Genomic DNA, 13814 nt, shown 5'->3' with positions numbered 1-13814 from the left:
TCCATCATCTGCTCAAACCCCTTCCTAAACTCAACGAGACTTTCCACCTGCATCTCCAAACCTTGGATCTTTTCCTCCATCAGCTCTATCAGACGGCATTTCATGCAGAAAAAACTCTTACCGGTTCCCCCCTCCAGGATCATGTACATACCACAGCTTCCACATCCAGTCATCCTCAATGTGTCTTCCACTACAGGAGTCACTCCCACAGCTGCCTCTGTATCTGTCATCGCCTTCCCACCTAAATCCTGTTAATTTGGGAAACACAAGCCACACCAAAAAGACCACCCCCCCCAGCAAAAGCAAACCCCAAACAAGCACCACAATCCAAACTCTTCCAACAGAACTCCGACTCAAACTCCCTGGTTTACAGCTCTATTTGCTTGCTCCTGTGCCGCTGCCTGACTGGCTGGCTACCTTTATAGGACCCCTAGTCAGAAGCCCCACCCCCTAAACAGGGCTCAGCTGCTCTCCCAGCACAAAGCCCCTACACACACACCAATACTAAAAATACAAAACCAAGTACAACTACCTTCTCCTCCAACAGAACTCCCACTCAAACTCCCCTGTTTAGAGCTCTGTTTGCTAGCTCCTGTGCTGCTGCAGCTGTCTGTACACTCATAGTGAGAGACAGTCTCTGCCTCAAGGAATTTACAGTCTAAATAGACAGACAAAGGGTGGGAGAAAGAGGGAGCCGTATTCTCCCTATTTTATAAATGGGAAACTGAGGCTCAGAGAGAGTAAGTGACTTGCTTAGGGTAACACAGGCAGTCTGTAGCCAAACCAGGAGTTGAACCACAATCATCTGAGTCGCAGGTCTCTGCTTTGACCCCAAGACCATCCCTCCTTTGTCCTGCTTCTTTTGATCAAACTCTATTTTCAGGCTTGAAAATGTCTTTATAGCCATTGCTATTCTTAGGGTCATCTCCAGCAGCATGTGCATCTCTCGTTGACATCAGCAATGGAAGAACAAAGGCATGACATGACCCTGAGCCTAAAATCCTGCCAAGCTCCCAAAGCAAAATTCATTATGTTAGTCGGTTTCACTCACCTGATCTGAGGTGAATCCCAGGATGATACTTCCTTGCATGGAAGTGTGGTTTGTGGTAGCAGATTTCTGCATGCAGACACTCAGAGCTTGGCTAACATGAGACAAAGAATAATCATCAGCTTCTTTCCTCTAGTTATCTCAATGGCTGGATCTCAGAATTGCTTATTCATTTCTAGACATCATCCCAGAGATAAAGAGGGGAAGTTATGAGGCATGTAATTAAGAGTGGATGTCTTTGTAAGCAGGCCACTGCCATACTCCAATGCGTGTTTGCAAAGAAACACGGTTATGATTTTTATTTGCTGAAATATCTTTTATTGATTCAATTACTAAGTTACACTACATAACATGGATGTTTCTGGAGACGATTGATTAGAAATGATTTACCATGGGATTGCATATGAGCCTTTGAGTTGCAGCTAAAAGTTCCATCGACTTCCAAGAGAAGTGTACCTGTTACGTTGCTGTGTTACCAACTGCCAGCAGGGACAAAGCTCTGAATATACCAGCTGTGTTTCAGGCAGAATACACTTGTTACACTTGTCAGGCAATTCGCACCTATTGACATGCTGGGGACACACACTAGTAGACCAAGTAGGTACAGCAAGCAGAGCACACCCACAGTGCTGTGCTCAACCAGCGATCGATTTCCTGCAGAGATCTTTGGCTGTACTGCTCAGAGTGGCTCTGGGTATCAGAGTTTTCTCACAGCCAGTCGCATCCGGTGGTTTTGGATTTTATTAATATCTGTGGAACGGAGTCAGGTGACCCAGCAGCTGATCCAATCCCAACAGCAGTTTCCTCAAGGGGAGGAAAAGTAAATAACCGATAGCAAAAGAGATCAGACTGCGATGCACCCATGTTCTTATACTGACTGGTTCCTGCTTGCTGCACTAGAGCCAAAGCTGTAGCTGTACCAGGGCTTTGGCTTCCCCCATCATTTAAACTAGCTCATGGTGAATACTAGCCAAACAAGATCCAGGCCCAAATGTAATTTCCCATTCTTAGCAATGTTTGCACAGTCCCAGTGTGGTTTAGGTTCTTGGGATGCAGCTAACTCACCTCTGGTCGACTTTTTCTCAGCTTTTTTGGTAGTTTCCTAACTCAGAAAAAAAACCTCCTGATTCTCCTCTTCCATGCACCCGGTGCTGTCATTTACACCAGTGCCACGCGACTGTCAGGGGCTGCCATGGCAGAACGCAAGGACAAGGTTGCCTGTGTCATTTACATGCAAGGCTCCAGGCAGGAGAGAATCAGGTCTGACCACTCCAGGTTCTGCCTCCTGTACTGACACGAACAGACCAGCTGGCATGGATGGGACTGCTTGCCTGAGTAACCAAAGCAGGCTTTTATTTAATGGACTGTTAGCTCACATCACTGGACGGTGCTATTAGATCAACTGGAAATCAATGAAACCAGCCCTCTCTTTTCTTTACAAATTAATGGATTTAGGCCACACAGACTTTTCTCCCTTCTACTCCTTTTAGCTGAAAACCCTCCAGGATTTTCTTTTAGCCTGTGGATTTTGATGCCTTTAGGTGGAAATTGGCCTGAGGCAGTCGGCTTTTAGGACTGCTTTTGAATGACCCTTTATTGTTTACCCTGGAAAGCACCAAACGCCTCATTTGGCCTTCTGTGTCGCTAGCAGGGTCTCTAGGAAATAACCCAGAGCTGGAGACTGCCTGGTGCTGAGCAATTCCATTGGCTAGAGTAGGAGGGTGGGACTATGCAGGCGACATTTTCAAAGCGCCCCTCGGAGCTTCTTGGTTCATTCCCAGCCGTGAGGTCCCCTCAGTGAGCTTCTTCTTGCTCCTGTTGAAGCCAATGGTTCAAATGCAGAGGTGATTCTAAATCTCAGAATGTCTAAAGGAGACTGTAGGGTGGGTTAGGCCATGTAATGTACATCTTCTTCCTGCCCCGCAGTACACCAGCATAGCCTGCCTCTAGACATGCGCTCAGGGTATGTCTCCATTGCAGTCAGGAGGTGTGATTGCAGCACACGGAAATATACCTGAACTAGCTTTGATTTAGCCCAAGGCTCAGTACATACGCAGGTAGCTGTCGCCCATGCTGCCGTGGCCTCACTGCTGTTGTTATTCAAGGGAGCTGCAATCACATCTGCCAACTGCAGTGTAGATGTCCCCTCAGACGCCACTAAACTTAATCACATAGACTCCCCCTCGCATGCCAATGTGCAACTAGCCCCCCTTGCATATCTCCTCTGGATTCGACCCTCCATTCCTGAAATGCCCCATGTGTGGGATTGCTAACCTGAGCATGTGGGGAGCTGCAGAATAGTATTAGGACACGATGGCAACAAGATCTGGATCGTGTCATTTTTCCACCATGGTTGCGGCCTCCTTTCCTGTCCCCTTAATGCATTTTCTTGTGACCTGAGTGATACCTGTGTGACGATGGCACATTCACATCTCCGTACCACCTGCTAAAAGCCCCGTGGTGTTTGCAGAAAAGCAGCTTGCAGCAGTGAGTCCTGCTCTGCATTCAGGACCGCAAAGGGAGTTGGCTTCATCTTGTGAGATCTGAACTCCAGGAGGTCCTTGTTGCTTCAGTCACGGTTTCCCCATATGTCTGATCAGCACACATATTAATTCATGCTTTTATAAGTGGTCTGAACTCTCCAGATAAAAGAGAAGTGGAAACACATGCACCGCAATGCTGTATGTCCACAACTATGAGTGTGGTCAGCAGAGTTCTGTTCTGAGCCTGACCAATCATGCCAAATGACCATGTGGTTCCCTCTCATAGATGTGTAGGAGTGGAAGAAACCGCAATAGGTCCATTCCCTGCACTCAAGGCAGGACTCATCCTCTAAGACAGTGGTTCTCAACCTATTTACCATTGTGGGCCTGATCCAATACTGCCTGTATGGCCCTGAGGATGTCACATGGGCTGCAGCTCTGTGCTGACTGGACCGCAGGTTGAGACCCGCTGCTCTAACACCTCTTGGAAACAGATGGCTAGCACAGGCTCCACCCTTGGCAACTGCATCATCCCACAAAGCCAACACAAGGCTAAGGTAGCTATATTATTGCCATGCCCCCTTGCCCTGACTGTGGCTGCTTTCGCCACGTCTCGGAGTTCATTTGAGCAGAACCACAGGGCGGTGAGAATGTCAGACTCTCAGCAGTGCATGGTCTCACCTTGCCATTGCTGCAGCAGCTCCTTTAGCTTGTGTCGGTGACGCTGAAAAGCCTTTGAAATCCAGCCCCTGACTCCTCTCCCATTTGCCTTTTTCTTCGTGTATTCCCTAGAACTGCCCTGATCATTTGGTTGTGCTGCCTGTGTTTTCATTTCTAGACTCTGAGCGTTCATCTCCCAAAGCCCATTAGGCTTCAAATGCTCGTGCAATGATCTGACCGCTTTGCAATCTTGTCCTGAGTCACAGTGACCTCTCAAATCTGCGGGCAGCTACACTGGGTATTGCTAAACCCACTGGCCTGCATTCAGGGGGGCTGTGGTGGGGCGTGAAAGAGGGTATGGTAAGGGGATGACTACTGGTCAGCTGGAGTAGATGTTCATGTGCCAACCTTACCAAACGTTTCTGTGTTATTGAGCCGTCCTGAGCTGTTTAAAAACAAACCTATTATTTTTCTTTCAACAGGTGAACATGGTTATTGGCATTCTGGTTTTTAACAAACTTGTATCCAAAGATGGGATAACAGATAAGAAACTGAAGGAACGGGCAGGGTATGCCTTATCAATACATCTAAGCAAAGAATGAAAATAAAAAATGCCATGATCAATAACCAGACAGAGAGCGGAAAATACAGTCTGGAAAAAAAACAGACAATGCAGACAAAGACCAATTTAAAACAACAGAAGCATCATCTTTTTGCTCTGCTGCTGGGTGCAGCGGAGACAAAAGATGTGAGACGCAGCATTGTGTTAGCACGCACGGGGTCAGACCTTCAGACGGCATCAGCCCAGGCTGACGTATCCCAGCAAAGATTAGGAAGAGCCTCGCTTAGTGCTAACTCCCTGCGACACCAGCTGGCTAGGAGAAGGACGTGAGTGTGTGGCGCGTGGCGCAAGCTGGGGAGAGGTGCAGGGGGAATAAAGGCAAGGAGGATGCATCCTGTAGAGTGCTGGGCACCCTCAATGCCTGCCAAAATGAGGGTGCTCAGGGCCTAACAGAAATGGGCCCTGCTGAGTGCACATATGTGTAGGGCTGGGCAGATGCCATGTTGGAGAGAGAGAGGCAGAGAGAATGATAGAGTGAGACTGGTATCCCAGAGGCTGTTTACACTGCAGTTCCCCCTGGTTTTGTTTTGAAAGGCATTTTGATTTCTTTGGGAGCCAGCTCCCACAGCCCTTACTCACTTGATTTCAGGGAGTATCGCTGTGGGCTGCCAGACAGAGCCCTAAATACCATGCCAGTGCTTGGCTGGCTTAGAACCAACCCCTGCTTCCACTGAAGACAATCAGATTTTTCCCACTGGCTTCAGTTGGGCCATTTTTTGCCTTGTGACGAGTTAGTTCACACACGCAAGGCAGCATCTGGGCCAGACTTGCAGCCTGTGCTACCTCTCAGACTTCAAGGCAGGGGCCAGAAAATGGACCATAGTCTCCAGAGAGTCTGTCTAAAACCAGGTCAGAAGTAAGGCAGTGCAATGCAGCACCTCTGATAATGTAAACACATCAAACCCTGCAGCCCTACCTGTGCCCTTCATGTACAAACTGTCTGCCCCCATCCTTCCAGTACTTCCAGTGAGGAGCACAAACGCCCACCTCTATTCCGACATTGTTGTCGGCTGATGGTCTCTGATTTACCATCCGAGGTGCCATTGTAGTTTTGAAAATGTCGCTTGCAGCAAGGGGGCGAGAGTGTTGGTGCCTAAATACCACAGTGATGAGCCTATTGTAAATATTTGAGAGAGGAGGCAACTGGATTCACAAGGGATGGGTGGGAAAGGTACAAGATTGACTATATCTGCGGCCCTGGAAATTAAGTAGATGCCACATTAACATATCCATTGTAGAGGTGGATAAATCAGGGCTCATAAATGATGGTCATTGCCTGAGATCCACTGGATCTAGTGGATTAGGCACCACTGTAAGAGTCAAGGGTCTTGACTTTTACTCCTGGTTGTAGTACTGAAGACCAGCGAGGCCAACAAGTCCATGGGCCGTGGAGTGTGAGCTCGCCAGGCATACTTCTTCCCCCCCCCCCCAGAAGTCAGAGACAGAGAGCAATGTGGGGGAAGAGGTACTGCTGTCCTTATTCTGTCAGGGAAGGACATTAATCTTGAAGGCTGTTAAACCATCAGCTTAGCAGTGTTCCTGTAGCCATGTCAGTCCCAGAATATTAGAGAGACAAGGTGGGGAATATCTTTTATTGGACCAACGTCTGTTGCTGAGAGAGAGAAGCTTTCGGGCCTCATAGAGCTCTTCTTCAGGTCTGTCTCTCTCCCCAGCAGAAGGTTGTCCAATAAAAGATATTACTTCACCCACCTTTTCTCTCCAAACCATCAGCTTGTCATTCATTGTATAGAAGTAAGCAGGTACCAGGTGCCATGATCACTTAGTGTTAATTTTCAGTGGAATTGCTGCAAGTTCCATGATCTTTACCATTGATTCACCGTGAAGTTAGTTCCCTTCTAAATCAAAGGATTTTACAGGATTCTTGGGCCTGAAGATGCCTTAAAATGCCAGTGGCGTTGCAGTGGTGAAAAATACAGCGAGAATACAGATTCTACTCTTGTAACACAGCGGCTAATGGCGTTACGCCTGACTTACACGGGTGCAATGGAGGGCTTTTAATCCTCACCAAGAAATAAGAGGATTTTTTAAAAAATGACTTTTTGATTCAAGCTATTGAGGCTCCCAAATGGAATAGGTCATTGGTGAAATGAGGTGAGACGTTCTCTGGCAACCTGCCCGCAAACACAGTCTTTCCAGTTAGACAGCCCTGTTGATTATTTCCATAAGAACCTTTTTTTCTGGCTTTACTTTGGGAAAAGAGGTGGCAGAGAAGAGAGACAAAGAGCAGGGATGTTAAAATCTCCAGTCACCCTGTCTGCTGGAGGATAATTCCTCTGGGTGGGGAGTCAGTGCGTTTCTTTAAAAATATTGTTATTCAGAGCTAGGCTGATAAGTGACAGCTGAGGATCAGGCCCCTGATTCTTCTCTCACGCCAGCGTAAATCGTTGACATCAGTGGCTTTACACCTGTATAACAGAGGGAAAGACTACAAGTGCATCATCCCTTATTGCTGGGGGGAAAGAGGGACCTGGGGAGCAACTTTCAGTGTACTGCCTCACACTGCTGCTGCTAAAAGAGGAGGCTTTATTGCCTCCTCTCAAAAGGGAGAACTAGAGAAAATACTTTAACCCCGAACAACCGTCTGTAGCCAGATAATTACACTTGAAAGTGAATGTTCAGATAAGTCATTGATTGGATTAGCAGAGGAGAGAGTTATTGTCTCGCATGCTCTCTCTCTCTGTCTGAGCAAAAAACACCCCAAAGTCCGTATTTAAAAGATGCCGGCTGGTTATTGATCATACTGAATGTTATACTTTGAAAACAAAACTGACAAAGAAAAACATCCTTTTTTTCTGATGTTCTTTGTTGTTCCCCCCCTTTCTCTTCTTTTATTCTCTTTTGTTTCCATGTGTGCGTGTGTGCGTGCAGTGATTTTAAACGTTCTCTGTGTTTAATGATTTTGCCAATTTCATTCTCCTTTTGAAACACACCCATTGAGAACCCTGAAATGCCGCAGGGAACTGTGTCACATCTAGCCAGCCGCTTACAGTCTGGGCTTGGGAGCTGTGTTGGAAGGTAATTCTGGAGACCATCAAGACAAGTAACTGCACTGGAGATCTTTGTGTTTGGGCACTGGAGGGGAACTGGTATAGCCAGTGTATTCTGTTTCTCTTATAGCAGAGGCAAGAAGTATGGTTTACTGTAGGAGAGAAAGCTATGTGACACTATAATGAGCCCAAAACAATCCCTAACCTACAGTAGTTCTCATTAACAAGTCAACCGTCACCATACAATGATATCTGAGATACAACAGTTTTTTTCCCTATATTTAGAACAGGAAATAACAGTGATTATTGTGTCAATATTGTTGGCAAATGTCAACTTTCTCATGGTAATGACCTCACACGCATACCACACACGTTGGTGCTTAGGCCCAGATCTGCAATGATATTTAAGCACCTAACTCCCACTGATTTCAGTGATTTCAATGTGGGTTAGGCGCTTCTGTACCTTTGAGGATCGGGGCCTGATAGCACAATGATGAGTGCAGATATATAGATAGCCAGATCAATGTGCACAATCAGGCTGCACATGTACTTCAGCACACTGTGCACTAGAGCTGGGGAAAACAGTATATCACATTTTCAGTGAATACTCACGCCACATTGTCAATCAGTTCCCTATGGCCAGTCTTATCCCTTTTGCATTCACTTGCTGCAGACATTCAGCATTTGGGTTTTATCGATGCGTGGTCCTGTGTCCAGGCACAACACAGCTTGAATTGTGAGTATCTGCTGTCAGTGTATTGAGCAAAACAATTTTAAAGATGTCAAATAAATTAAAATGGGATCAGATTTTGATTCCTGTACACTGGGTAGTACCTTCCCTCACAAGGAGTGGCACGGAAATCTGTCAGGCTACTCACGGCTTCAGGTACTAGTCAATAAATGCATCACAATCCAGGCCCTCATGAATACTCTGGAAAAGCTTGTGGTCTTTTAGCAAGCAGAAAAAGAAGCAAAATTCACTAAATACACTATTCACTATGATTATTTCCTTTGCTGTACTGCACATAATCCCCTCCCCCAACAATAGACACATGTGGACTACACAATCAGCCCCTCCCTCACAAAACACACACCACAATATGAACCACCTATCTCTGTGTTTACTCGCCCCAGCTGTGTGTGCACACATGACAGGAGACCTCTTTCCACCTCTAGCTGATGTGTTGTCACTTATGTTTATGTCCTTCCTAGCTGAGGTTCCCATCAAATGTCTTGTTAGATCTTGCATTTTTTACTCCTTACAGTTCCCTGTTGCTTGTGGCCCACAATGGAAATCTGGGGAAAAAGCACCTTTTCAAGGGTCATTCAGTGGATATGTCTCAGCAAGGCATACACAATGCCAAATTTATGCCTGGTTCAACTCCATCAATTTCACAGGATTTACCCTATCCATGAATTTGGAGCACACTTTCTAGAAGACATGCATATATTTATACACCCACACCCAATGGAGCCACGAGCTAATTTTCTCTCTGTCTCAAGGCTGTGATAGCTGTGAGATACCTTAGCTACAAGTCATTATTTCTGATGGAAGTAATGGCTTATGTTATACCAGCTGATTAAAAACTGTCCAGTAACTTTTTAAGTAATAAGCTCATGTAACCACTGGACACACCATAAATACTAAAGGGTAGCCATGTTAGTCTGTATCTACAAAAACAATGACGAGTCTGGTGGCACCTTAAAGACTAACAGATTTACATCTGTTAGTCTTTAAGGTGCCACCGGACTCCTCGTTTTTTTTACCATAAATACATAATACACAGTGATGTGCTTTCTTGTATTTTAAACTGAATATAAAGTTATGAAAGTTAGGGAAAGACATTTGTCTAGTCCACCTTCAAGACAAAGGGGGTTTGCAAACACTTTGCATTTGATATTAGCTAACTGCCTCTCACCAATGATGCAATCCAAACCACTTGGGGTGAATATCATGCTGTCTCTTGCCAGTGAGATAACACCCTCTCTGCTGTTAAGCAATTTTATTGGCTTTATTAAATCCAAGTGTTGTGTCCAAAACCGCTGTGTGTGCCCTCAAATACCTGTCTCTCAGGCTAGTGCCATCACTCTCTGGATACATGGACAGAGCAGCTGGGATGTATAATTGCCTACACTGTATGGGATATCTGCACAGCAGCTGAGAAGTATAATGCCCTGCTTGGGTAGAAGTTCACACACTAGGTCTGACTGAGCTGGCACACTAAAAATTGCAGCATGGGCATGGTGGCTCAGGCTAGCCGCCCGACTACAATCCTGTCTGAGATCCTAGTTATGTACTCGGGTCACTAGCCTGAGCCACTGCCACCTAGGTCTCCATGGCTACCCAGCTTTTATTAGCTCAATGTGAGCTAGCATGTGTACCTCTACCCTTGCTGGGAATTACACCTCCCACCCCGGGCTTCCATGCAGACACATCCTTTTTATGAGCAAGGCCCAGAGCTAGGTGTTGACGATTCCTAAAAGAGGATCCTTGCTGGAGATAAGGAAACAACCTGGTGGGACCTGCAGTTCCATCTCCCTTTATGGAAGAATCAGCAAAGTTCTTAAGCACCTGGTTAACCTTACACACATAAGTAATCCGATCTTTGTTCAGCAAAGCATTTAAACAGCAAAGCATTTAATGTGAAGTACATGCTTAAGACCCATTGAAGTCAATAGGATTTAAGCATGTGTTTAAACATAACCATGGACTTCTTTGCTTTGCTGAATCAGGGACTAAGGGCCAGATTTTTAAAGTATTTAGGTATCTAAAAATGCAGATAGGTGCCTAGTGGAATTTTCAGAAGTGCCTAGGCACCATTGATTTCAATGGGAACTTGGTGCCTAGGTGCTTTTGAAAATTCTACTAGGCATGGTTAGGCCCCTACATACCTTTATAAATCTGGCCCTGAGTCACTAATGATTTGTTTCTTTCCTGTCACCATCTGCTGCTAGGAAGGTAGGGGATTGGTCCTGCTTTGAGCAGGGGGTTGGACTAGATGACCTCCTGAGGTCCCTTCCAACCCTGATATTCTATGATTCTAAGGCATTTTGCCTGCTGGCTGAGCTAGCGCAGAAGGGACAGTGGAAAAAGCACTCAACTACACCTCACTCTGCTTCATCAAACAAAATAAGCCAACACAGCGCTGGTCCCACCAGCCCTACTTCTTGCCTTTCAGGCTGCAGCCAGGCCCAGAAGCAAAAACAACACAGAGAAAGGACAGAGGGGGAGAGAAAATATTCTCAAGGTCAAAAACATGCAAGCAGGCCTGGGAGGGTAATAAAAACATGCATTAAAAGGTTACCACCAATGGAGGCACCAGAGGGTCGACCTGAGCTCGGCAGAACCTTTCCCAACACGATTCCACCCACACCCGTGGCACCAGCATAGCTCTTGACTTGGCTCCCTGCATCTGGAATGACACAGATGAGAGTTTTATTCCTTCCTGACTTTTGATCTCCTTGCTCAAACTGGGTGTGGTGTGGCTGGTTGGTTCCTTTTTTTCCTTTTCTTTTCTGTTCCTTTCTTCGTTTGTGTTCACAAGCAAAGTGTTTTGTTTTGTTTCAGTCTTTTGATTTTAATTGCAGTCAGATGGCAGTGCCTCTTTACGGCATGACGCTCAAATGTTCCAAGTGTGGAGTAGTTTCTTCCGCTGAAGTTTCGGCCACAGCCACCAGTAACGCCATGTTAGTTCCTCTAATTTCAACTTCTTTTCTTTCTTTCTTTCTCGCTTTCTTTATTTGATTTCCCTCTTTCATTTTATTTCCTGTTTGTTTTCTCTCCCCATGTCCCACCCGCCCTCCTGCCTTCCCATCCCCTTGAGCCATAAGAAGTTAGAAGTGTAGGCTTCCTGAAATGTCCCTGGTACAAGGCCTGCAAGAGTTAAAGTCCTAGGGTAGACTGGACCCTACCAAGCACCGAGCATTCCAGCAAAACACTTTGGTATGTGCTTAAAGTAATGCAGGTGACTAGCCACACTGAAGTCAATGGAACTATTCACGTGCTTAAAGTTGAGCATATATCTATGGCCCCAAATTCAATGTAACACTTGGGGCTTGACTCTTGATGGCAACACTCCCATTGACTTTAATAGCTCATTGATGCACAAATTAAATTCAGAAGGGACCACTGTGATCATGTAGGCTGGTCTCCGGCTTAACACAGGCCATAGGACTTCCCAGGCTCAAGCTCTTAGGCCCCAGTTTAGCAAAGCACTGAAGCATGTGCTTCAGTCCCATTGACTTCAGTGGGACAGACTGCTTAAAATTAAGCATGTACTGAAATCTTTGTTGAATCAAGACTAAGTGTTTTTCTGGATCATGCAAGAGTACACATCCCCTCGAAGGACAGAGCCTCTGGTTCGCTGCATGTTCTTTGGCACAGAGTCTTATAGAAGCGGGATTTAGATGCCTTTAGTTCAAGGGACACTGTCAAGTGACAAAATAAAATATTGTTAAATGCCATAATTTTGATACTAACCGGAGCTGGTTGAAATTTTAAAAAATCTTGAACTCAGGGATGTTTTTATTCTGCTGTTTTTTTAATGGATCAGGATTTTGTTTTTTGAAAGTTTCTGTGGAATGCTATTTTCAGCATTGGTTTTGGTTTTGTTTGTTTGTTTGTTTGTTTGTTTGTTTGTTTTTTTCATTTTGATTGTAATTGTCAAAAGTGAAATTTTTGATTTTGAAATAATTTTTTTTTCAAAAATTAATGGTTTTGATTTTGAAAAGTCCCCATCATTTGACTAAACTAACCAATCAAAATTTTCAATGGAAAACACGAACCAAAAAAGTTAAGTTTTTTGCTGAAAAACTTTGAAAAACTGAAAAATTTCAAGAAATCAAAAAGGTTTTCTGAAAATTTTCATTTTTGAAAAATGACAAAATTTCTTCAAAATAATTTGAATGAAAAATTTCAATCAACTCTATTGACAGTTTAGATTTTTGAAACTGTGATGATTAAAAAAATCATATTTACTTTTCATTGTTGATACTGTGTTACTTTGTTCACCAGCTTGGATGGTGAAACTGCACTGGTGTGACACTTGTGTGTTTCTAGTGAGTTTCATGTACCAATTCTTGTGAATTAGCATCACATTGTTGCATTTCAGTTTCCTATCACTGAGGAGGAATGTTTAATTCTAGCAAAAAAGTGATCATTAATAAAAAATGATATATTTAATGGAATAAAAATGTAATTTATATTAAGTTTTGTAAGCCACACTCCTTTTTTTAAACAAATTCGAATATATTGTCCTATTCTACTTGACATTGTTCCTTTACAAAATCATGATCTAATTCATTTTCAAATTTTAAAAAATGGCTTTACAGGGCAGTTGGAAATCACCATCTCCTACTGAGCCTGAGAGCTGCTCGTTTTACTTAATTGATTTGATAAGTATCAGAAGGGACTTAGTAAAAGAATGTATATATGCCTTGTTTCCCTGGCAACAAAATAACAAAATCAGTAAATTTCAGTGCAAGATTTTGTTTGCTGTGATCTTGCCTTTGATAAAGGACATCTGAGCACCTGAAGAAGAATTTGTATAGTTGGCCCCGACCCCACTCCCATCATCCACTTGGTTCTGTGGTTTATTATTATCATTTTGCCCATGCCAAATCACTTGCAAACAAGGCTGTTAACGAGTCAAAGTCCTGGAGTAGCTGACCATGCCTCTTATTGATATCAATATTTCATTATGCTGGGCATTCAAGTCATTAATGCCAGGTTTGGGGCCAGCTTTGCCTTTTGATATTGCGGCCTTTGGATGAAAATTGCATGGGGCAGTTCTAGATTTGGCTCCTCTCTGACACAGACTATAGCAGTGACTGTGGTGATTGGTGGAGAAAGGCAGAGAAGGAATAGCCGTGCCTTGCTATTTCAATGTTTCAGTCTGGCACAGGCATCACCTGTCAGACCAGAAGGTCCCCTGGAGAGCAGAGTGCATCTGGGATGATGGTGCATGAAAATACACGGTAGGGTCTCGATTTGC

The 13814-nt window shown here is 44.6% G+C and overlaps 1 protein-coding gene across 6 annotated transcripts in view; it reads left to right on the top strand.

The window, feature by feature from the left end:
* The window catches only part of ADGRB1 (adhesion G protein-coupled receptor B1), a 176124-nt gene that overhangs the window by 126663 nt on the left and 35647 nt on the right, over positions 1-13814 (top strand). For 4 of the 6 annotated variants that reach the window (XM_043507255.1, XM_043507254.1, XM_043507253.1 and 1 more), the window contains one exon: positions 4674-4759. In XM_043507255.1, the coding sequence (XP_043363190.1) occupies positions 4674-4759 (86 nt within the window). Of the gene's footprint in view, positions 1-4673; positions 4760-11409; positions 11509-13814 lie in introns of all 6 variants that reach the window. The other 2 variants (XM_038393173.2, XM_043507251.1) reach the window with 1 other exon arrangement.

This window comes from Dermochelys coriacea, chromosome 2 (assembly GCF_009764565.3).
Source record: "Dermochelys coriacea isolate rDerCor1 chromosome 2, rDerCor1.pri.v4, whole genome shotgun sequence".
NCBI lineage: Eukaryota > Metazoa > Chordata > Testudines > Dermochelyidae > Dermochelys > Dermochelys coriacea.
Note: the sequence above shows the minus strand (reverse complement) of the source record. Positions and strands in the feature narration are given on the sequence as shown.